This window comes from Photinus pyralis, unplaced genomic scaffold, assembly GCF_008802855.1.
Source record: "Photinus pyralis isolate 1611_PpyrPB1 unplaced genomic scaffold, Ppyr1.3 Ppyr1.4_LG1, whole genome shotgun sequence".
In the NCBI taxonomy this organism is placed as follows: domain Eukaryota; kingdom Metazoa; phylum Arthropoda; class Insecta; order Coleoptera; family Lampyridae; genus Photinus; species Photinus pyralis.
This window is the reverse complement of record NW_022170249.1, coordinates 26,545,842-26,570,870: the sequence shown is the minus strand read 5'-3', so window position 1 is coordinate 26,570,870 and position 25,029 is coordinate 26,545,842. Positions and strand designations below refer to the sequence as shown.

Here is a 25,029-nt window from a genome sequence, read left to right as displayed (position 1 = left end):
ATGCCCATTTAGGCCTAGAACGTGGACTATGTTATAATATTAAACGATATTTTACAATGCTTCCAAATGTCATCAAAATAAATATTAATGTAGACTGTCTACCGATATCCAAAGGTTCAACAAGTCAATTTTGGCCAATCCTAGCTGCAATCTGTACTAAAATTGTAAACTGTTTACGTGAAAGTGAAAGTAACTTTACTCTTTTTACTGTTGAAAAAAGTGTGTTTTGTAAAGTTACCTTTATCTAATGACATTATTGTGATTGGTTTACTGCATTAATGTATTTATTATAAAAATAGTGTAATTTTTGACGGACATTATCCATTATAAAAATTATGTCTGCATTCAAGCATATTAGTTACGTGCTAGTTCTCTCCGAAAATTTGAGGATGGTACTAAACATAATAATATTATGTGTGCTATAAGGAACATTGTGTTCATTAAGGTCCGAACCATATGCAGTGGTGATTTTCAAGGACAAAAACTGCTCCGAAATTCCAACCGCATGGCTTACCTCAGGCCACAAAAGGTGTTTGTGACCGCACAATGTGAAAAACGTGTCATCTTTAATGGGGAAGAACGTGCTTCCAGATAACTACTTGATGATGTTGTGGAGGCATACTGTGACTGTTGTTTCTCATCTTACGGATTGGTATGCGTAGTAGAATTATTACCGATGGATATCGGTTATCATTAAGGCATCCGTTGGCGGGCAGGGACAAGTTGCCGTCGCCGAGTCGCCGACTGGCCGCCGGCAACTCGCCGACGAGCAATCTCGTCGTCACCGGATCTACACTTAAGAAAGGATCTAGATCAAGATCCCCCCAAAACGATCTAGATCCTTTTATCGTATGCAAAATAGCAAGAAAAATTGTATGTAAACCCTTGTGAAAAAGACCTTCCTTAAAAATTATAATAACCGCCTACACCCTTTTAAGAATTCACTGGTCGCTGGTAACCCTCCACCTCTAAAATTGAGAAAGTATCGAGACGCCGACGCACGCGTGTTGTCATTAGTCCAGAATTTTGGTGACGATAGTGATATTTCGGAATATCTTAGGGGGTTAGCCCATAATTATGAAATGTAAATTTATAATGTATAACCAAAAATATTTTTGTAATTTTAGAGTGTTTTGTTTGATAAGAATAAACTGATTGCACTTACATTTAGTAGTATTTTTTATTATTTTTTGCGCTGACGGCGAGTTTACCCGACTGTCAGTCGGCGTCGGCGAGTTGTCCTAGACCCATCCGTTGGATGGGAATCATTGGTTTGGTTGCTTTAATGCCGCTTGCGGGAGTGGTCTGACACCGATGCGGCGGTTCGCATGCGTTAATGAGGTACGTCCGCACGTACCGCATCGTGTACGCTCCCGCGTCCGCGTCGGTCTGGTTAAAGCTTAGTTCTCATGGCATCCGACGTCCGACGATCTGAAAGTGTTCCTATTGGTTGAAAATTTTAAAAATGTTTTAGCGCTAAACTGCGGATACGAATTCTCAACTTTCGTCCGACGTCGGACAAAGTCGAAATGAGTTTAACTTTTCCGACGATCGGACGAAATTCTAACCTACAAGTTGGTTTGTTTTGACATCGAAGTTGTTATAATGGACATTGAATATTACAACTTTTGCCACAAAAAGTACTTATATAACGTAAATGTAACATTACTTTTATCGTTATTGCTCCTAAAAAAAATAAAAGAAACTCTCAAAGGTATTGGATGCGTGATATCTTTAAAAAGCGAAAAGCTTATCATAACTTATTATAAGAAATGAGATTGAATGATACAGAAAAGCATTTTAATTATTTACAAATGAGTAGCGAAAGATTTGGCCATCTAAGCTATTTAAATACTAAGTGTGTTATAAAATACTGTTAACCTTCGAGCACACGCGCGCGGACTCACGCTCCGCACCATTTATTTTATAGGTTTATCTACTTAATGCGAAGGGAGTGGGGTTGCCCCAGCCCAATAGCTGTTCGTTATAAGACCTCGAAGCTTAGTACTAACTTAGTTGTGGAGTGGTGTACTTGTGTACTTTTTTATTGTTATTTGCGGACTGTGAGTCCGCAGCGTGTGCTGCAGTTATAATAGTCAGCGACTCACAACGTGTTTATTTTTCAAGTAAGTACATACTAGTAACATTTAAGTTCTGTATTTATAGCGTTACTGGGTTATTGTTTTACAGGATGGCGTTGTATGAAAGGGAACAGGCACGATTGGCAGCACTAATGGAAGAATGTTTGCTGGAGGATGACAATGACGTGACCGCCATACATTATGATGATGCATCGGATCCAGATGAAGAAGATATCTTAGAAACAGATGACCACAATAGCGATACCGAGCAAGATATTTCAGATGACGACGTTGATGATAATGATGATTCGGCCCTTTATTTTCTTGGAAAAGATAATCAATCGAAGTGGAACAAACATTGTCCAAGAAAAAACGTGAGAACGAGAGCAGTAAACAAAATTTCAGACATGCCAGGCGCTAAACCCGCCATGAAGGGTACGAAATCTGTTAGATATTTGGCAGCATTTTCTTGATGCTGATATTCTCAGAGCCGTTGTTGCGTACACCAACAAACACATTGAAAGTGTACGTGATAACTACGCTAGGGAAAGAGACGCGAAACTTACAGATATTACGGAAATTCAAGCACTAATTGGTCTTCTATATTTGGCTGGCGCATTAAAATCGAATCGCTTGAATGTTGAAGATTTATGGAATAACCAAGGAACGGGTATAGAAATTTTTCGTCTGGTAATGGGGAAAAATAGGTTCCTATTTTTATTACAAAATCTAAGATTTGATGATATGGAGACTCGCGATGAACGAAAAAGGGTGGACAAACTTGCGCCGATCAGGGACTTTTTTGATACGTTTGTAAGCAAATGCAAACTCGCCTATTCGCCATTTGAAAACGTCACCATCGACGAAAAGCTAGAGGCTTTTAGGGGTAGGTGTGCTTTTAGGCAGTATATCCCCAGCAAGCCTAATAAATATGGGATCAAGATATTTGCACTTGCTGACTCAAAAACATATTACACGGTAAATATGGAAGTGTACCTGGGAAAACAACCGGATGGCCCGTACGCTACAGACAACTCCGCATCGGCAGTTGTTAGAAGACTGTGTGAGCCCATTAGAGGATCCTGTAGGAATGTAACATGTGACAACTGGTTCACTGGAGTCGATTTAATCCACCGCCTTCTCAATGAGTATAAGCTTACTTTCTTAGGAACTATACGTAAAAATAAGCGGGAACTCCCAATCGAGTTTTCTAAGCCTACTGGCAGACCAATTGGTTCCAGCATATTTGGATTCCAAAAGGATCTTACGCTGGTATCATACATGCCAAAACCTAAGAAAAATGTGTTGTTGATATCCAGTTTACATCATGATGATATAGTAAGTCCAAGTGGGAAACCGGAGATGATTTTAGATTATAATGCCAGTAAAGGCGGCGTTGATACTGTGGACAAACTATGTGCGTCTTATAATTGTGCTCGAAACACTCGAAGGTGGCCCATGGTAATTTTTTACGCCATTTTGAATGTAGCTGGTATTAATTCAATGGTTCTGTACTTCTCAAATAATATTGACATTCAAATGACCAGGAGAAAATTTCTTAAAACACTATCATTCTTTCTTATCGAAAACCACCTAAGAACAAGACTGCAAACCCAAAATTTACCAAGGACTATGAAAGACCGAATAAAGGAGCTTACAGGAGTACCTGCACCAAATCAAGAACCTCCAGTCGCTACACGAGGACGTTGCAGTTACTGTGACAGGAGAAAGAATCGGCCAACAAGAATAACTTGCAAAAAATGTTTTAAATTCATCTGTGGTGAACACACTTTACACCTTTGTCTTGATTGTTTTTCAGAACACATTGAGCATGCATAGACACCATTTTATTTTTTACCATACCTTTTTGTAATGTTTCTTGTATAATACAATTTTTTTATAGTACATTAGTAGCAAATAAACATCATTTCTTCAATAAACGTTTGTTAGATTTTACATACACATCAATTAAACTACTGCGGAGCGTCAGTCCGCAGCGGGTATGCATGTTCCAAAATAAAGCGCGTGTTCAGGAAGGTTTTAATAGTGTAACAGTATTTCTGTACAGGTTATTTAAAGTTTTATTTTTTCGTAATTAAAGTAGCCAGTCTAAATGTAATCATGACTGCCAAGTACGAATGATGTGACTGAATGGGAATGCATTTAAAGGAGAATTGTTTATTTCAAGTTATTGTAGCCGAGTGTGCATTTCAAATATAGCCGCTATGACGCAGAAAGAGAATTAAACATAAGTAATGATCGCGACGTAAATAGAATTGCATTCACCGTATGTAAATATGTAAATTAGGATAAAAAAACTGCATAGAAATAACAAGTATTAACGCTAAGGTCAAAGTCCGAGTCCTTGTAAATAATTAATCTAAAGCTAGTAGAACCACTTAAATCCGTCTATTCTCTACCGCTGCCAAAGTGTCAAAAACTTAATTCACGGGCGTTCAAGTTATTTATACATGTGAGAGTTTGCGCGATAAAGTGAATTGAGGCCAGTGGATACAAACTGCGAAAGTATAAATACGGAGATTTCAAGCATCAGAAAGGATTTGCCCGCCGCCTTTTTACGGAGCAACATCTATGTCAGTCGCGCCCGCAAATTATAAGCGCGGAGTTTACTAATAGAGCGTTAAGGTGATCTTTGTAAGAAAAGAAGCAAAAGAACCGAGTGAAATCATCGCCATCGAGCCAGCGTAAAAGGCGAAAAACGATTCTTCAAGGCGCACCGAAGAAAATTAGAAAATCGCGAGATTACCGAAGACGAGTTTCCTTGGCGCTTGTTCCGTCTGCGGTCCGTGTGTAGTCCAGCTAGAGAGTACCAAACGAAGACCAAGATAAACCAGCCTGCCTGTGATTGGTCCAACTAAAAAGCGAATAGCAGCCTGCAGTGGGCGGTCCGAATTCATTCGACTTCCACATCGATCGTGCGACAAAGTCCTGGTGCACTTATAGACTAAGGTATTTATAAACAATATTGCGTTGTGGTTATGTTGCGTTGTTATTAGCCCCGTGGTAGACTTATTATTGCGTTGTCGTTTATTTGTTATTACAAGATTATTATAAAGTGGTATGTTTGTAAAGGCGATTTAATTACCTACTAGTGTTGCATTCAGATCAGTGCTTTTTAGCACTGTGTTCATTTTAACGACTCGAGCCTGGAAGCGTTACTACACGCATTTACAGCAGTTTTGTTTTGACTTTCGATTAAATTGGATGATCATTTATGAAATACGAATTAAGTTTCTTTTTGTACTCAGCAGTTTGGAGTAAATACTTTGATTTTAATTCACGTAATAAATACAGATTTTCCTTTATATGCAGTGACTTTTTGTGTATGAATGAGTTAACTTTATTCTCACAGGAGTGTACCGCCTCACCCCCATTTCTCTTAATATGTATTATTTACAGTTAAAAGGCGATTCTAAGAGAAAAAGAACTTAACAGGTTTTAATAAAGGCAATTGATTTTATTCAGTTATGCTTTCCCCTCTCCTTGAGGCCAGAAGAATTATCAACTGAAGCTGGCCGGCGCCCAACAACCCTTAGTTTAGATAAGAAGAACCACCCCCAAATACAATATTTCGAGAAGAAACGGTGAAGAGAGTTGAAAAGTAACCAGCCGGTTACAATAGGTATCTAGCTAGCGGAGGTATCTATTTCTTTCGCATTTCGTATTGGAAAAAGTACTGTATCGCAAATAATACTTGAAACATGCAGTATTTTGTGAGACTGTTTACACGAAACTGTTTCATTAATCCCTAGTGAGAATTCATGGAAGAGAATAGCTGATGATATTGAGCAGCAGTGGAATCTTCCCCACTGTATTGTGCCCTAGATGGAAAGTATGTGGTACTGCAGGTAATATTAATAAATTATTATAAGTGAAAACGTTTGTTTGTTGTTACATGTAAGGTGTTTTTTAGGCACCTCCACATTCTGGTTCAACATACTATAATAGACTGCAGAAGTATTGACGTCACAATATGGCTGCGGATCAGCTGATGGGTAACAACAATTAATTATTTACGTTTTGTTAATACAGAACCATGGCATTAGTGACGTTATCTACAATTTTAGAGCTTTTTGCGGATGAAATTAGTGTAGTAAAGAAAGGCGAAAATTGTGTAGATAGTGGGCATGTAATGGAAGTTGTGTTTGATGGAACTTTAAATGTAATTCGTGGGAAAGTGTTCTTTTATTTTCAACTCAAATCATTAAACCGGTCAGGATTTTGTAATCTTAAAGAAACCAGTTTTTAAATGAAATGCTTTTAGGTTTTCTGGTTTTTGTTGGCTGTTGTCTCCGGAGCAGGAAACTCTGCATACAGAAGTAAAATCGTTTTCCAAGATTTTAGAACTGTCCAAAATAGTTAATGGAGAAATCGATGAAATACGACTATTTACTAATTTCCAAGTCACAGAAAAAGAAATTGTGCAGGTGGCTGCTACAACATGTGGCCAAAATGAAAATCTTACATGGCATGAGATGCGTTTAGGTCGCCTCACAGCTAGCAACTTCGGCCTAGTTTTAAATGCATGTACACGAGATAGGTAATTATTCATTTTTTTAAATTGAATTAAGCTTTATTTTATTATTACTGTAGATATCCTCCATCTCTTTACTGGGCTTTACGGCATGTCTAGAAATGATTGACAATTCTAGACATGCCGTCTGCGTGATCTCGAATTTAAACATAACTTAAATAATTTAAATATGTAGTCATCTCAATAGTTTCAAAACTTTTATGAGTTTATTTTTTCCCTCCGGTTCTTTTGAAATGTGTAAGTACCCTTTAGATAATTTATTTTTTAAATCTAAAACTTTGTCTGTTTATACGTTAAATTCAACTTTCAACTTTTAATGTAATAATTCAACCCTCCAGTTGGTTGTCTTAACAAGGCCTGATAATAATTCGTTTTGAAACTTAGGACAACCTTTCCGGTTTAACCACCCTTCAGGTTGTTTCATTTGGCTTCGGCCAGTTAATAATTAAAAACAACATGTTCGTCTTCAACGTTTGTAACTTACCGTTTTCCTGTTAAATTTTACAGTAAGTACTAGCTCTTAATGTTTTCAAATTTGCTATATTGTGATAAACTTCTAGTTGTCTGATGATGGCAGTACGCCGAAACTATAGTCGCTGTTATTTTTAAAAAACTTAACGAATAAAAACTATATGGGGAAGGTTTAGAGAGTTTTGATCACACAATATATTTCAACCCCCATTTCGAGGAACGATGGATCCAACCCAAAAAAAAAGTCATCATTTATTTTTTTTTCAAGGCCGACTGTTGTGGTACTGATATTATTTTCAAGGTCAACTTCCTTGCCCTCATATTTCGATTCCAATGTCAAGTGTAATATTTAATTTTCAAGGTCACTTGTTTTATGGCATCGCATTACATCTTCAAGGTCAACTTTATTTGGTTTCATATCTCATTTCCATGATCAGGTGTAATATTTCATTTTGAAGGTCAACTTTTTCGACTCTACAGTTTATAGTTCAAACAAGCTGAACTCAACGCAGTACCAATACGAGTTTTAAAAAGGGAAGGATCTACGGTGGACCCTTATGGAATAGCTGAGGCCTGGGCGAAATATTTAGAATCATTGCTATTATAGGGCACAAAATGCGATCTGTCCACAAGATAAGATTTGATAAAATTCGCCAAGGTAGGTAGTACTGATACCATATCCTCAGGCAATTTTTTAATCAGAATGTAGTGATCTAGTTAATCAAAGGCTTAGGTAGCAATTACTTATTTATTAAGCTACACAAAATTAAAATCAAATTTCAAACTATAAAAATTAAATTTTTTCTATGGAAACTCCTCAATCCTCCGAATGTACTCGGGCGATTCTAATATTCTCCCGCGCCCCCTCCAAGTTTTGGTTGGCCTCGAATAGCTCATTATTTAGTTGAGGTACTCGGTTTGTCAACATCACTTCAGAATTTTTGAAAAATCAGTGAGGACGGCTGCTGCGGTGGTAGCGGCGCGGCGGCTGCTGCTCAATTAGCGTAAGGTTTTTTCCAGCACTACCACCACCATCCAATTGCTGCGGAGGTGGAAGCAGCGGCGGCTGCTGTTGCATGTCGACCGGCGCGGCGTGATGCTAGTATAATTAAGGCTGGACAGTACATACAGAACGGAGTATGTAAAGTTGCCTATTCTCAATCCCCAAATTTGGTTATTTATAATATTAATTTGTGTTCGACTTCGATGGTAAAAACATAAACTTAGTCCAATTATAATGCACATTTTCTATCTGTATAAAACCAGCCCCGCGGCGGAAGCGATCTTTTCGCGCTTTTTAGAAAAACTTTTAAGTTGTTTTTCCAAGATAACTTATCTATAAATGAAGTTGGAACAATTTCCAAAATTAAGATACGTTCGTAAACTTAATATCTAGGCAATAACGCCAGGAAAATTTATTTCCTTTTTTCTTTTCCAAAATATGACACCCTAACAGCCCTCGACGTTGCCCTTAAAAAAAAGATTATTTTAAAACATTTTAGTAAACCCCGGCGTTATTGTCTAGCTAAAGCATTCACCTTTCACAGGAAGACCCCTTCTTCAACTTCACTCAGAATTAAGATATCGTGGAACGAAATCACGCGTTTTCGGGCAACGGAACGGGTGTACTGTCCAGCCTTGATGAAAATTAGTAATGTTTGCGACAATGCAACCACCAAAAGTGAAAGATATAATTAATATGTAGCTACTTACTTTTAAAAGAGGCGTCCAAATTCCTCTTCAATATCGCTGTCCGCAAGCGATATTACTGGTGTGGGAGGTCTGTTTTGAGCTACCGCACCCTGCTGCTGATGTTGGTTAGAGACACCAATTCCCGATGGAGCACTGGGTCGCGTCAGAATGCCTTCCAGAATCGTTATTTGCTTTGATCGAGATTTTTCTGAATTGAATCGTACTTTTTTGTTCGGTGCTGACATTTTGTATTCGCGTAGGAACCTGAATATTAAAACGCAATGTTGCTTGTATATATGTGAAGAAGTTTGCTAGCGTTAGCAACGCGGAAGGAAATGGCAAGGCGAATGAACTAGTACAAGCGGATGTGTCCAGCTTACATATCCAAAGTTACTGAATCACCACAGGAGCTGATGTACTGTCACATTAGGAAAGGAAAACCAGCTTGGAAAACCAACTTATGAAACAACGGTTTCTCATTTCTGCTAAATAGATCTGATAATGACACTGATCAATGCCTGGGACATTCGAAATAATAGGCTGTTTTCATTAAATTTGTGTTTGGGTGACAAATTTCATTCTTAGTCTTTTGAGGTGTCATATTACACTTTCAAGGGCAACTTTTTTGGGTATCATATTTCATTTCTAGGTGTCATGTTTTATTGAAAGGTGTAATATTTCAGTACTCATGTACCATATTTCATTTCCAAGGTCAATTTATTGTCAATCTGATCTTTGGGTGTCTATAATAAGATAGATGTGATAGCAGAGTGAACGATCATGGGGAAAATTAATTACCTTCACTGAGCTTATATGTATCTATGTCTTAGTGGACCACGCAACATAATCTTCTTAGAATGAAGAATTTTTCTGGTATCTTCACTTCAGCACTTTATGATTATGGGATCGTCATCCTGAAGTTCATCAAACATGATTCCAGTTGCTTTCGCTCCGCATTTATTGCAGATGGCGTCCATTTTTATGAAATAATCTCTATCGCTCTCAATTGGATTTACTTTGGATCGTTGAAATATGTATGGACAAGGAATCCTATGTTGGTCCCATAATAACTGTATTATGACGGTTTCCCACTTATAAGGCGGCAATACCATCATATGACGCACTGTGCCCCTTTCTCTTCCTTTGTAAGATGTTTTAACAGGTTTCAAAGATAACCAATCTTCTTTTGGTATAATAATAATAAATGTCTTCCGTCCCTTTACTTCTTCTTCGGTCCCATGGGCGTTATGTGTTGACAAGTCTGATGACGACGAGTCATTGAAGTTGTCTTTGAATTGGTTTTCAGGAGCAGACGCGGAAGGTATTACATGGAAATGTTCCCGAACACGCTCAAGGATTCCGTTTCTATTTTCTTTTACCCGCTGGTACACATAGTTCGGTTTCATTCTGCCTCCTAGTCCGTTGCTAACTTTAACCCATTAGATCCCACGAATTTTTTTTTAAATAAATAATGATAATTTTAGTACAGTGGGTTAAACTATACACTGTGAAACTTCGACCAGCAATTACGTTTTTTCAAACACAGAGGTGTATTACATTGCAGGCATTGCCACCGCGTTCTCAATTGGCAATGCCTACAACGTAATTGTTTTCCTAATTCATTCGGAACATGCCCTCCAGTATTTTGTTTCAAACTTTTGGGAACAGTGCCAGAAGGTCGGCTCTTTTGGTATTCTGATTTGTCGAAACATTGCATATAATGTCTTACAATTTGTCTTTGAAATTTTAACAAATCTATTTCTTTTGTATTTGTCAAATTGTGGAGTCTTCAGCTGTTTACCATAGAAACGTTCAAAATATAGGTAAACAAAACCCACCACAATTTTTTCCCATGAATGTTGATTCTGTAGCAACTAACTGCTTGATCTAATTGATCGACATCACCCATCGAAGCGTTGTAGTTGCTGAATAGGCGAGGTTGCACAACATCAACTTTTTTTTTGACTTGAGAGGACCAGCGTTTAACAGACGTCAAAGGTTCTATTTGATCATAGTTACTGGCCATAGTTACTATGCTATTGTCCTTCCAGCGAACATACAGCGATGAAGTGGTCTCATCAAATACATGATCATAAAACCCACGATCCTTGGTTTTCATTGCATTTGCTGTTTTCAAGGGACATTTTTAGCTTCCTAGCATGTGCTAGGTAGCTATTGCGATAGCCGTTTTTTGAACATTTCAAAATTTCATCAAATGTCGACGTTTTAGACCATTTTAAGCAACTTTTAAAGAATAAACTTTTTTCCGTCTGTATGTACGTACGTACGTACGTACGTATGTACGTACGTTTGTTGGCATTTTCTGAGAAAACGGCTCGACGGATTTTGTTGAAATTTTGTATATATGTTTTAGGCATACCGAACAGAAAAATAACGGGCCGGATTTTTGAAAAGAAATTTTGGAGCGCCGTAACGGCATCGAACTTTTTTTTTCAAATAGCAACCTAAAATTTTTATTCTATTATTTGGAAGACCTTATTTTCCTGTGTACAACCTACAAAAAATTGGGCCGGGTTATATTATCAAAAAACGGAGAAAAAAATTGTCAAAGTCAAAAAATTGTGTTGCATATGTGCAAAACGCAACGATCTTGTTTCTGAAGCAATTTAAACGAAATTTCTATGGTAAGTCCCTTTAATAAAAGCAAACAAAATTCATGCGCAAAAATCGTGTTGCGCATGCGCAGAAATGCAATTTTCTTATTTATGGAACAATTAAAACGAAATTTGGATGGTAGGTCCTCCTAACAAAAGAAAACAAAATGCATGCGCAAAAAATCGAGTTGCGCATGTGCAACATCCAACTTTCTTATTTATGGAGCAATTTTAACGAAAATTGGATGGTAGGTCCCTCTAATAAACGTAAAATTTTCTTTTTAGGGAAACGACGTTTTATTTTTTTTAATTTCGAAATCGGGGAAATATCTATTTTATATGGCATGGAAAATATCTTTATTTTATATGGTATGGAAATATTTTACATAGACGAACTTCATGTTTGTGGCTCAAAAAATACTTACTTGAAAAAATAAAATCTGCTTTTTAGGGAAACGACGTTTTATTTAATTGTTTTTTTAAATTTTGAAATCAGGATTTTATATTTTGTATGGTATGGAAAATATCTTTATTTTATATGGTATGGAAAATATTTTAGATGGACGAACTTTTATGTTTTATTTAATTTTTTTTATATATCCTGTACCTAAAAAATAAATATTTTATTTTCAATGAATTTTGTCCCATTAATCCAATTTTTAGCCTCCTAGCTCGCGCTGCGTATATATGTATCTATGTTAGTAATTTTTGAAGTTAATGGGTCGACTAATTTTGTTCAAATTTTGGATATACCGGCATGGAAAAAAATAAGTAGGTATTGTGTTTTTTACTTAAGCTAGAAAGAAACCCAATAAGCATTATATGAGTGTCAGAGAGACATAACATTATCGATAGTCACTGACAGTATCGATTAAATGTGTCGTGGATACTAGCCTACTCAAAAGACGCATGAATGGCATCAGCACCTTTAGCTTGTTGTGTATTTTATTTCACACTTGTGTAATGCTTATTGGGTTTCTTTCTAGCTTATTATGTCAGATTTGCAGTAACTTCCATTCCTATATATATATATATACAGAGAATTTTTTTTAAATGTATACTTTCGGCATATCGTCGGCTTAATTGTAAATACTCGTAACTCCTAAATAGTAAATTTTTCAGGGGAAGCAAAAAACTGCTTATTTTTTTTAATTTTCCTTTAAAATCATTTGTGCTTACTAAAACCTTTTAGAGTAAACGATTAGATTCCAATTTTGATTTATAGGTAAAAATTAGCTTAAGAAGCATTAATAGAGGAGTTACGTGTTTTGGTGTGAAAAAAATAGGCACAATTGTGGAGTTACGTGGTATGATTAATTAATGTTTTGGGAATAATAATTGAGAATAATGATATTGTCAAACTAAATTCTTTATTCTTAAACGCAAACAGAACTACATAATATCAAAGAAAACGAAGAATTTAATTTAATTTAATCGTCGTAAGGCAAGTTGTCATAAAATAGGTGGTAATCTGCGGTCAAACTTTGCTTTAAAAATTGTAAATGTTGATATTTTGTTTTTTTAATTTTAAGTCTCTCCTTATATAAATGGGGCAAATCGACTATTGGTTTAGCCAATAGATTCTTGTTTTTTCTGATCGGCAGTGGAGTCCATTCATCGGGAAAGCGTAATTTGTAACAAATAACACCATCTGGTTGGTACTGCAGTGCTCGGATGTCTGTCACAACTGGGTCTCCTGGGCTTCTTCCAGGTCGAATGGAATTGTAGAACTGAATACTGCTGAAATTTTTGAAAAACTTATGATCTAAGTAGTAAACTGTATAGGGTTTTGGATTTTGACGTGCGGTTTTGCAAACATCTACATAATCAGCAGGTACGTTGATATTTTTGTTTCTTAGGTGACGTTCAATGGTGGAATGGATGGAGTCGGCTTCCATCTGTGTATGGCCTTTCTCTAAAATTTTTTGCTCAATTGTAATGTTATACAGGATGGCAACATTTGAAAGTGCATTAGCTAGGATCGCGTTCCTGTTTTGGTACGTGCAGCCGTCACTGTACAAAATGATTTTATTGTTGTCGTTATCTACTGGAAGTGATTTTAAGAGAAAGTCTACGATTATAGAAGAAAAGTCGTGTGAAGTGAGTGCGCCCTCTGTCTCATTCCACAAATAACAGGTGCCCTCTTTCGATTTTAAGTTGTACACTGTAAAATTATGCACCATTAATTTTGTCTTAAAGTACAAGCTAGACACATTGGATTTAGGTGCAAGAAGAACGGATTGTAGATCCATCGTAAATACATACTTCTCATTATTTTTATCCGCTTCCTTTTCGGCACGTGCCTCTTCTTTCTTGGCTGTGTGAATGGCATAATCCTCTTCAGTTAAATTACCAGTCTTGTAAGCTACACAGGTATCACATTCATCTTTTTTTGGACGAAACAGGCTAAGATTCTTTCGGTCAAAAGTGTGGAAAAAGGTGGCTAAAGATAAGGGTCTTTCATTTTTCGGTTTGCACCATTCACTTACATAAAACTGATACAACTGATTTTTGGATTTCCACAGAGGTTCTAGATAAAGTTTTTGTGAACTTGCTCTGCAGTAATGTGATTCCATTTTAGGTAATTTGGAAAAAAAGTTGTCCAAGGACTCAATTCGAGTTGCAAACGGTTTCTGTCTAAGTGTGTAACGATTGGACGTTTCTGGTTGCTCATTATGTGTCGGTGGTTTTGAATTGTCATTATCTGATTCGGTGTCTTTAGATATTAAGGTTGATGCACTCCTTTTCTTCCAATTTAGGACCGTCCACTCACCTACACTCAGTGTGTTTGTGAACATTTTTTTACAAACTTTTAATCTATCTTCGCGTCTTCTTAAGTAATATTCAATTGTGTATTTTCTTCTTGACTTGTTTTCTACTTTTCTGCCCCTTGCTCTCGATGTTAATTTCATAGTAACCAATAGTTTAGTATATATTTCTTTTTCTTTCCATGACATTGACCAAAACTCTTTAAAAATTTGTTGTCGGTCTTCTTCTGTAAACATTCCACACCTTAACGCCCCTTGATCTGTCAAAATACATTTGCATCTATCTTTAAGCACTCTTTCATCCTTTTTAACATTGTATCTCCATTTGCCATCTATTTTCTTTCTGCCACAATATTTCAAACCTTTCTCTCTATCTTGTTTCACTTTTCTTGAATTCCAAGTAGATTCATTAACTTCGTGTCTTTTACGTCTCTTTCTTTTACTTTCTATCATCTCAGTTTCCGGTATGTCATCTTCTACGGCATCTTGGTCACTTTCAGTGTCACTGTACGCCACCAGATTTTTCTCACGTAGTATATCCCCTTCAACAATTCTTGATTGTACTTGTTCATTAATAGGTGCGTCGCTTTCATCATCCTGCAAGACACTAATGTCAATTTCTGAAGAATTTTGATCCATTTCTTCGTCACTATCAGGGAAAAATTCTGCATCATCAAAGGAAGCTGGTGGGGGTTCGCTATTTTGGTTACGGACATCGCAGGTGTTGTTGCTTAAGGCTATTGGAATTGTCTGTTGGTTGTTGGTAGTACCTATTATAAAATCGTGCTGGTTGTTGTCTATTAGTAATTCACTATTGAAATCTTCTATAATAATTGGGGTGTTCATAATATCAATCGCCGTCTCTGACTCAAAAAGTAAACCATCATCATAGGACAATTTCTGAAAACCGCCGGTAGAAGTTGACGCCATTGAACTTGCCTTACTACGAAAGCGTAGAGCGGACATAGATAAAATATTTTACTAATTTCAAGTTATAACTCGAAATTAAGACTAGCTTCGAGTTACAAGTCGAAATTAAGACTAGCTTCGAGTTTCATCTCGAAATTAAGACTAGATTCGAGTTACAAGTCGAAATTAAGGCCAGCTCCAAGTTACAACTCGACATTAAGACTAGCTTCGAATTACAACTGGAAATTAAGGTCAGCTTCGAGTTACAAGTCGGAATTAAGGCTAGCTTCGAGTTACAACACGAAATTAAGGTTAATTTCGAGTTACAACACGAAATTAAGACTAGCTTATTACTCAGTATTTCAATTAATTACTGTTTGAGGCACATGACAGTTAAGAATTAGAGTAGGTGATTACGTGTCATCTCTATCTTTTAGACCGACTTAAGTAGAATAATAACTCAAAGTAAGCGAATTTTGTTATATTTCTTTGTGAACCATGGGTGAAGAAAACTGCTTGGAACAGGTAAGTAATATTCTTTACCCTTTACGTAATTCATTTGCGTTGTGTAAAAGCATTCTTTAAAAGTATTTAATCTATGGTAAAAGGATGCATTCTCAACTCGTCAGTAAAGCTAGTAATGGCGTGCCTATAAGTTATTGCTAAGGGTTGTGCAACAATTTAATTTTTTACAGATGAATTTGTCTTTGGAAGAGTTCTTAAAGACGAGAGGCTTATCGAATGATGAAATTGAAAATATGAAGTTAGAAAATGTAAGTATACCTACTCCTATACTAGCAATACCGGTCACAGCACACCTTGTGTCGATTTACAATCTTTGTTTTTACTAAGATGCGAGCGGCTTCTGGAATAGGATCGTGCTAATGTTGAACAAAAAGTCTTTTCGTTCAACATTGACACGATACTATCCCGGAAGTCGCTAGCACCTTACGAAAAACAGAGATTGTAGATTGGGATCAAGTGTTCTGTGACCGCCAATCTTTCCTGACAGGTTATATATAACATTATAGGCTAGTCCGCTAATCACATTTTATCCATTTCACTGACGATATCTACGAATTGATAGTTATATAATATCTCAACTTCTTTAATTTGTATGTTTATCAGATTGATGAAGCCACCATTCAAGTAATGGACGAGGAGGTATTCAAGAAATACATTCCTCGATTAGGGGACAGAATAGCGGTGAAAAACTTTTGCCAGAGGAAGCTATTACCCAAAAAAAATGGCTTAATTGAAAAGCTACGCCAAAAAATGGCTGCCAGAAATGCTAGAAGTGATAATAAAGGAGCATCTTCTCACGTATTGGAGCCGAAGAAGCATAGAAAGACGACCAGAGCTATTGAATTGGGATTTATGGCGTTCAATGATACCACAAAACAACTAACGCAAGTTAGACTTAACAAAGGGGGAGGCACAAGAAAAGTCGACGTAGATAGGACAAGCAAAAATAAAGATATTTTGGAATTTGCAAAAAAATTATTTTTCCCTAACAATATTTCAAAGACTTTTGGGCCTATTGAAAACTTCACAATAAGTCTGCTTGATTTTTGCAAGAGCCCAGTGGATACCGACTTAACTGTTGAGGAAATGTACAATGAAACCAAAGTAAATAAATTGCGGTTTTATTTATCCATTGTTAAATGCAAAGAAGGCGGTAATGATCTTCCTCTGGTAGATGACAGTAGTGAGAATGAGATGGTCTTCGATTTATGTGATGACTTTGAAAACGACATTGTTTCCAACCAATCAACTCAACCCAGCACGGTTGCTTATAGAGAAGACGATATCAACCAACCTTCAACCAGCAATATTTCCGGATATTTAGCTTCGTTTATTGAAGAGGTAACTACATTTTATTATATAGCTAGTAATTTTTTCGCTTTGACTATATCTTTTACTGTTAAACAGTTACATTCAACATTTTTGTAACGCCCCTCCGAACCCGCAAAAATGTGAAAAGCCCTTTATTTTCCGTCACTCTGTCTGTCTGTTTGCCTGTCCGTCCGCCTGTCTTCCGTCTTCCGTGTATCTCTTCCCCTAGACCACCTATTGTATGGCAATAAACAAAATGAGAATGATTTGAAATGATTTGTCGGTCTGGCTGTCTTTCCATCGATCCACGTAACTCGTTCCTATTTGCAGAACAGCTTTTCTTAGCTTTTACGCACATGCCAAAAGTCATCTTCTGCGCATTTGTGCATGTGCAGAATGTCTATTTGTGGAAGGATGAAATCTTCATGGTAGCTTCTTCTAGTTAAAACATTTTCTAATTCTGACTTTGCCTGACTGACTGACTTTTCTCACCATCAAAAACTCGTGTACAATTAACAAGTAACTTATTTTTAGGATCTTCATTTACCTTTGCATAACTCGCCTACGAAGGCGTAGAAGGGCCACACAATTTCATTTTTTAATTTGGATTACATTCCGACTTCGAACTAGAAATTCCGACTTCGAACTCGGAATTCCGACTTCGAACTCGGAATTCCGACTTCGAACTCGGAATTCCGATTTCGAACTAGGAATTCCGACTTCGAACTAGAAATTCTGACTTAAGAACTTTTAATTTAATTTTATGAGGTGCTCGTATTAACATGTCTAAACGTTATCATTTATTCTAAATAAGTTTGTCAATTTCAGAATATCAATCTCCAGAGTCATCAGGAGGACATGGTTTCATTTCGTCTTGATCACAATGATACTTCACCTGAATTTTTTAATCTGCACACTGTAGATATAGGTTCACTGCATGACAATGACATGTCAGAAAAAAGTTCAACTGAGAAATTAATTTTACATAGAGGAAATGTATTCAGAGAACTTATAGATGCGGTAAAAAACAGAAACATTAGTTTTAAAAACATGCAAATAGAAATGGTACTTCCGAATGGCAAGACGGAATTGGCAGAAGACTTGGGCGGTGTTTTACGAGATACAATATCTGAATTTTTTAATACTTTTTATGAAACATGTACAATGGGTACGGAATTGAAAGTACCATGCCTAAGACATGATTTTCAGAAAGAGGAATGGAGCGCTATAGGCCACATTATTAAAGAGAGCTTTGTTTCTGAAAAATATTTCCCTATAAGGATAGCTCCCGCTTTCTTCAAGTCTTCCTTAGATGAACCAATAGATAATGACGAAGTTTTGGAAAATTTTCTTAAGTTTGTCTCACATTCAGATGCTGTATTACTGAGAAACTCATTACAGAATTTTGAAGATGCCGATGAAGATGACCTTTTAGAATTTTGTACCAATTACGATGCAAAATGTTTGCCCAATAAACATAATTTAAAAGTTATGTTGGAGCAAATAGCAAAGGAAGAGATACTTCAAAAACCGTCCTTTGTGAGGGAATGTATAAGACCACACTTAAATTATATAAAACATATATTGAACATAGATTACATTTTTTCGGCTTATCAGCCAACTGACAGAAACATAATATCCCTTTTTAAAGTGGACGAAAACTTGTCTCACGATAAAAAGCAAATTGTTCAGTTTTTGAAGAAATTTATTAAAGAAAGCGACGAAAAAACTCGATCATCTTTTCTGAGATTCTGCACAGGGTCAGATCTTCCAATAGGGAAAATCACAATTGATTTCATTAGTACTGATGGATTTGCACGGGTTCCAATAGCACACACTTGTTCAAGCATACTACAAATTCCGACAACCTACGAAAATTTCCTAACGTTCAGGAATGAGTTTAACAATTTATTAAGTTCCAATGTATGGGTGATGGATATGGTATAAGTTAGAAGTTACCCAAAACCTTATAATACTGAAATGTATTTCTCGAAACACAGATATTTTTCTTTATTTAATTTAACAACTTCAAGTAGAACTGTAGTAGAGTATGTTAAATGAGGTCATATTTCATTTTGTAGCCTATTTGTAAAATATAATAAGTATGTAGGTATATTTCCTGAATCTATATGAGTTGTGTATGTTATCTATACTTTCATTTTTATTTTGAAATAAATAATATCCATACTGATAACAATTTATTAAGCTCTTTATTTATTTATGTATACAAAAAATACAATTACCTACAATCAGACAAGAAGCCCAATTATTATATGATTACTGATTGCCTGAGCACCAAGATTACATTCCGAGGCGCTTGCGCCGAGGGTTGTAAGGCGCGAAGGCAATAATAGACTTCTCTACCGTGGTATATATACTATTTTTTTCACTTCTAGTACTTGAAGTCCTCTAAATTAACAAATTATATTGATAAGAAAGTGAACGGTTGGACAGAATTCATTGTTTATTAATTTTATCGGTTTCTGTCAGTAAAACTCTTCCTTACATAAACAAAAGTAGTCCGGTAACTATGCCATAACTTTATAATTTAGTGTAAAGACTTTACCATGCTGCGTGCAGCCGTGCACGCTTTTGCCGGAATAAAAATTTAGTTTTTTCTGCCGACGCTCGCGGGGGTTGTGGATAAATAAGCTCTTATAGGGACAGTGTTTGAGAAAACTTTCTATAATAATTTTATGATTTAAATAAATGATAATATTGTCTATATTCTTTTCTTTCCCGATTAATGGGATGCATGCCATCTTTATTCCATTTAACATTATTAACACAAACTCCAAAATAATTAGGTCGTCGTCAGATGACTTTTTTGCATGGGTATACAAGCAGACTGGTCTAATTTGGTGCTTTTTCTCGCTTCTATTTTGTGAAGTCTCAGCGCGAAAAACCTGCCCCTATCGGTGCAAGATACCGGAAAGCCGGAAACCTGCTCTGTACCGTTGGAACGAGCCTTAAAGTGCCTTGTTTTCGAGATTATTTCCGTTTCGCGGAATGGGAAGCTGTTGCTAAAATAATTGGAAGTGAATGGAGTGACCGCAATTATTTCCCTATACACCACCTATAGCACCGCCAGTATTCATAAAAAATTGTTTAAATCAGTTCGTTACCGACGATGAAATACCCAACGATTTTTAAAAATTTGAATCAGAATCGGGATCGAATACACTAGAAAAGGCTTTAACAAACTTCGATAGTGTCGAAGAAGAAGAAATAGTAGATTTTGAGACTGGTTACGAAGATTAATTTTAAATCCGTACTAGTTGGTGAAGCGCAAAAAGAACTACTTCAGACACCAGAGTTTGTAGCTAAGTGATTCTCCAAATCAGGTGCGCTAGGGAAAATAGGCGATTCGATATCTTTGCATAGTGTATGTGAACCGACTTCAACAAATATAATAGCAAAACTACAGTTAAGGGATGAAATCCTTTCTTCTGAAAAGGAGACAGTTTTTGGGTATTTAAAAAAATATTAATATTAATTAGGTAATAACAAAAATTTTCCCCACATAAAGATTGTTTGACTTCCTTCATCACAACCAGAGTCTGGTGCCTGGTTAAATGCTTTACCTTGAGTACTACTTTATTGGACAAACAAGCTTTACAAATTGCAGTCTCTTTAAGGATTGGTTCAAACATTTGCCATCTTCATACATGTATTTGTACTGCTTCTCTTAATTCTCTAGGACATCATGGTCTGTCTTGTTCAAAAAGTTCACGACATAGTGCCATAAATAATATTTTAAAACGGGCTCTGGTATCAATTGATATTCCAAATTTATTATAACCGTGTGGCCTTTTCCGAACGGATGGTAAACGCCCAGACGGAATGTCTATAACTCCGTGGAAAAAGGACGTTCTTTGGTTTGCGTCGACACTTGCTGCTTCACACCTTCAGAACAGCTGTTTGCTCTCAGGTTCTGCAGTCGCTTCTACAGTTTCTCTGAAGCACAAGAAATACAAAGATATTAAAGAAACATATGAATTTGTTGCTTTCGCCATTGAAACCATGGGAACCTGGAGCGAAGAAACCAAAACATTGTGGCATTAAATAGGTTCCTTGCTGCAAACAAAAACTAGAGTTCGTCAAGCCAAAACATATCTTCAACAACAAATAAGCTTGGCAATACAACGCGGCAATGCAGCAACTGCTTTGGGAATGTGTGGTTAATAGACATTATTTAATTATTATTGACTGCTTAAATACAAGTACATTGATGTTAAGTTAAGTTTTTATTTTTATATACTTATAATTATAAAAACGATGTATGTGAATGTATGTGAATAAAGTAAAATAATCGACATACACTGTGTGATAACCAATACACCGTTGTATTAAATCATAAGATCCACTATCTTCGCTCGTAGATACAAATATAAATCTGTGGCATCGTGTGCATTCCTAGCCAAGTGCAAATCATTTTCAATCATTAAAATCACGCTTAATTCATAAACATCTCTGTCACAAGGACAGTTGGATGGAAATGCACAGAATTCATCAAAGTTTGAAATTTCATTAATTGGAATGTGACAAATGTTGTCTGTAGTATCGTAAATTTGAGGCATATGATACAAGGTGAATGGTCGACCTCTTGGCGAAACACTGTTTCTTGATCCCGATATTCTGTGCAAGTTCCATTCTAAGGCCACCGTGTCCAGTTCATCCTAAAAATATCAGTATTAGTAATGAAATATCTACTTACATTTTTCATTTATTGTGAACAAAAACTACGCTTCACCGCCTTCAGACTATCTTACGGCAGAAATATCTACTATTTTTTACGTATCTGATAGAATATGTATTTCCTTCCTACCTGTATAATCTTTAGAAAACAGAATTGTATCAAGTTTTTATCCAGAAAGTCTCCAGAAAAATTACCATCCTCTCGCAGTTTATGAAATAGGTTAAGCCAGAACTGTGAATGATGTTTTCTTAAAATTGACCACCACGACTCTATTCTTTGATTTGATGTACTTTTTCCATACAGAAAAGGAGGCAGTAGACTATGCCCATCATCCGTTAAAGCCTGGTTTCTTAAATTAATTTGAATTTCTTTGACTAAGCCATTTTCAGTGCCCATGTCAGCCCTTACAGTTCTAGGACAACCTCCAATTGATTTTAATGTTAGCAAATAGTAGGCTGCTATCACACTTGGATCGCTAGTATTGTTCCCTGCATACAGCCACATTATTCGCCTAGAAAATCCGTCGATGCATCCGCTAATACATATACCAAATGGCTTTAGTTTATCATAACAGTCCATATGCCATAGAAAGTTAGGTCCTTTATTCTTATATTGCCTACGACGTAATCTACGTCTAGTGCGAATATCTACACCTACCGGATCAATAATGTGAAGTAACAGTCTCACAACTTCTTGTGTCACAACGAAATTGGCCTGCAAGCATTTTAAATACATCCACCGATACCCATGGAGTTGGCTGTGCTGGTGAACACTGTTTTCAATAAAGTTTGCCACATCGGTTATATCCGAGTAATTCTGTCTTCTGAATAAATTTAGTTTTCTCAGCAAACGTCTAAGGTGGCGATCACTAATAAATATGCTATGATTTAACGCCAAACAAGACACTATCTCACACTGTTGTAAACCCATACGAAAATAAAATGAGATCAGTTCTTCCATTTCGACAAAGTAGTACCACGATACCGCATTTAAAACACAATCGCCAGTAGCTGTCAACTCTGAACAATTAGTAACCGGGATTGGATTAATACAGAGTATAATAACGGGAACTCAAACGTAATTTCGGGTTACAACTCGAAGCTAATCTTAATTTCGTGTTGTAACTCGAAATTACAGTTAATTTCGAGTTGTAACTCGAAGCTGACCTTAATTTCGAGTTATAACTTGAAATTACCGTTAATTTCGAGTTGTAACTCGAAGCTAGTCTTAATTTCGACTTATATCTCGAAGCTGGCCTTAATTTTGAGTTATAACTTGAAATTAGTAAAATATTTTATCTATGTCCGCTCTACGCTTTCGTACCTTACTCATTAAAATGGCCCGAGGGTCATTTTCTCCGGCTAAAGCCAAACTGACGCACTTTTTTCCACGCGACATCCTGTAAACACACGGAAGCAATGAATTGATTAGTTATACTGTCTTTCCAAGAAACCTTATCTTAGAATTATTTCTTCTATGACAATAAGTCTGTAATGCTCGTAAGTAGAATTTATCGTAACTCCGTTAAATTAATAAATAATTTATAATACCTTAAAAGAGTAAAACTCCTAAATCCAAATTAAGACTTTAACGGGATTTTTTACAGAGTTATCACTCCCAGAACTGATAAATTTTAACAAAAGCAATAAGGCTACAACTTACCTCTTAGCTACTTCCAAAAACTATTAATTTAGTGCAGCAAAAGTAGTTAGTATCAATAAATGAGCGCAACACCACACCGCATGTTTACACTACAATAACCTTACTAATGAGTAAGGTGGAGATACGTGTTTTACAATGTCAGTTTTAAAACGTATGGATTTACGTGTTTTACGCTGATGGTGATTTCTCTAATGTCGAATTTTTATGGACTTGCCAGCTTTTCTTAACAATAGCATTCATTTTTGTCCGTCAGATGGTGCTAAAATGCAATTTTCACAAAAATTGGAGTTACGAGCTTTTACAATTAAGCTGACGATATATGTACAGGGTGTTTTTATTTTATGTGATATAAAAGCTTGTCGTGAGAATATGTTTTTCTTTACAAGTAATTGTAAGTAGAAATGTATCTATTTTTACAAGATTTTTTATAAAAGAAATTTTAACAGAACAACTGAAGGTTAATACTAATAACATTTTTTTTTTCTCTTTTCAGTTACGCTTGCAAAATCACACTGGAAACGACTCAGGGAAACTTTTAAAAAGAAACTGCTAGAAATGCCATCGAAGCGTTCAGGGGATGGAGTTGAAGACGATGACAGTGAACATTCGGATTGGCCATATTTTCAGTCACTCCTTTTTTTAAAAGATCAATGTTTACCTAGGCAATCTACAGGAAATTTTGATACAATTGAAACTGAGACTTTTGAAGAAACTGAGGTGGACCACGTAGCAAACAGCACAGACGAATTTACCAGCGAGGTAGAATCACAGCCTACCACACCCCATTCGGCACAAATTTCTCGCTCATCGACTCCACTTTCACCTTCGGCTACTGCATTACCCAAAAAGATGAAAACCCAAAAAGTAGGAAAAATAACTGATACAATCGGGGAAGGTTTATTAAAGGCAGAACAAGAAAAAATTGCTTACTTAAAAAAAAGGGAGGAAAATCGGTTCAAAAAGGAAATGGATGAAGACGAATCATTTTTTAACAGTTTACTTCCGTATGTAAGAGTATTCAACCCTAGGCAAAAAATAAAGTTTCGCATAGCAGTTATGAAATTACTGGAGGAAGAAATTCCTGGACCATCCAATAGGCCACATTCTTCGCAAAGTTTCACTCCTGTTCAGCATCATGTTTATGAAAATTCTCAACGGAGCATTCAGTTATTAAACAATGAGGTTCCTCCTGGACCCTCATTTACGTCACATACTTTGCCACGATCTAATCCTGTTCGTCGTGTTCAGGAAAAGTCTCAACAGAAGATTCAGTTATTAAACATTGATGTTTCTTCTGGACCATCACCTACGACACCTACTTTATTGACACTGCAACCTCGGTATTTACATGAAAACTCTGAACAGAACATGCAGTTATCGAACAACGAAATTTCTGAACATACTTGGCATACCTCTACTTCTACTCAGTCCTATCATGATAGTTCCGAACGAAACATCATTCCCGATAATCATCACCAACGTGACATCTCGTCCCAGCAACCCTTTTCTACCAATAACGCAAATTGGGATCAATAGAAATACAAAGGTGGAAAGGAAAAATGTATAAATAATATGAAGTTAAATATAATGTTTAAAGTTTTTGCTAATAGCAATGTTATTACTAATAATAGTACATTATATATCAAGGTAGAGAAGTCCACTATTATTGCCTGAGCACCAAGATTACATCACGAGGCGCTTGCGCCGAGGGGTGTAAGGTGCGAAGGCAATAATAGACTTC

At 36.3% G+C, this 25,029-nt stretch overlaps 3 protein-coding genes across 4 annotated transcripts; 2 read left to right on the top strand and 1 right to left on the bottom strand.

The window, feature by feature from the left end:
* The first annotated feature begins 2,101 nt into the window (after positions 1 to 2,101).
* LOC116159035 lies at positions 2,102 to 2,920 on the top strand. Its single transcript, XM_031471926.1, has 2 exons — positions 2,102 to 2,126; positions 2,191 to 2,920. The coding sequence occupies exon 2, from the start codon at positions 2,192 to 2,194 to the stop codon at positions 2,552 to 2,554; it is 363 nt and encodes a 120-aa protein (XP_031327786.1). The 5' UTR covers positions 2,102 to 2,126; position 2,191; the 3' UTR covers positions 2,555 to 2,920.
* Positions 2,921 to 15,384: 12,464 nt separating this feature from the next.
* Positions 15,385 to 19,001, top strand: LOC116160047. Its single transcript, XM_031473177.1, has 4 exons — positions 15,385 to 15,616; positions 15,787 to 15,864; positions 16,220 to 16,957; positions 17,756 to 19,001. The coding sequence occupies exons 1-4, from the start codon at positions 15,590 to 15,592 to the stop codon at positions 18,872 to 18,874; spliced, it is 1,962 nt and encodes a 653-aa protein (XP_031329037.1). The 5' UTR covers positions 15,385 to 15,589; the 3' UTR covers positions 18,875 to 19,001.
* A 1,429-nt stretch (positions 19,002 to 20,430) lies between these two features.
* Positions 20,431 to 22,910, bottom strand: LOC116160048. 2 transcript variants are annotated; one of them, XM_031473179.1, is made up of 3 exons: positions 22,541 to 22,910; positions 21,756 to 22,494; positions 20,431 to 21,606 (listed from the first exon to the last, which is right to left on the bottom strand). In XM_031473179.1, exons 2-3 carry the CDS (start codon positions 22,359 to 22,361, stop codon positions 21,277 to 21,279), a joined length of 936 nt encoding a protein of 311 aa, XP_031329039.1. In that variant the 5' UTR covers positions 22,362 to 22,494; positions 22,541 to 22,910; the 3' UTR covers positions 20,431 to 21,276. The 2 variants fall into 2 exon arrangements, with proteins under 2 accessions (XP_031329039.1, XP_031329038.1); XM_031473178.1 differs by having other exon boundaries at positions 21,756 to 22,910.
* Between the last annotated feature and the right edge of the window lie 2,119 nt (positions 22,911 to 25,029).

Excerpts from the sequence above, each read along its gene's own strand:
- LOC116159035 (XM_031471926.1), top strand. The coding sequence starts at position 2,192 with ATGGCGTTGTATGAAAGGGAACAGGCACGATTGGCAGCACTAATGGAA.
- LOC116160047 (XM_031473177.1), top strand. The coding sequence starts at position 15,590 with ATGGGTGAAGAAAACTGCTTGGAACAG. Across the intron at positions 15,617-15,786 it reads AAGAAAACTGCTTGGAACAG|ATGAATTTGTCTTTGGAAGA; the intron begins GTAAGTAATATT and ends AATTTTTTACAG. Across the intron at positions 16,958-17,755 it reads TAGCTTCGTTTATTGAAGAG|AATATCAATCTCCAGAGTCA; the intron begins GTAACTACATTT and ends TGTCAATTTCAG.
- LOC116160048 (XM_031473178.1), bottom strand. The coding sequence starts at position 22,586 with ATGGAAGAACTGATCTCATTTTATTTTCGTATGGGTTTACAACAGTGT. Across the intron at positions 21,607-21,755 it reads GTTTTCTAAAGATTATACAG|GATGAACTGGACACGGTGGC; the intron begins GTAGGAAGGAAA and ends TGATATTTTTAG.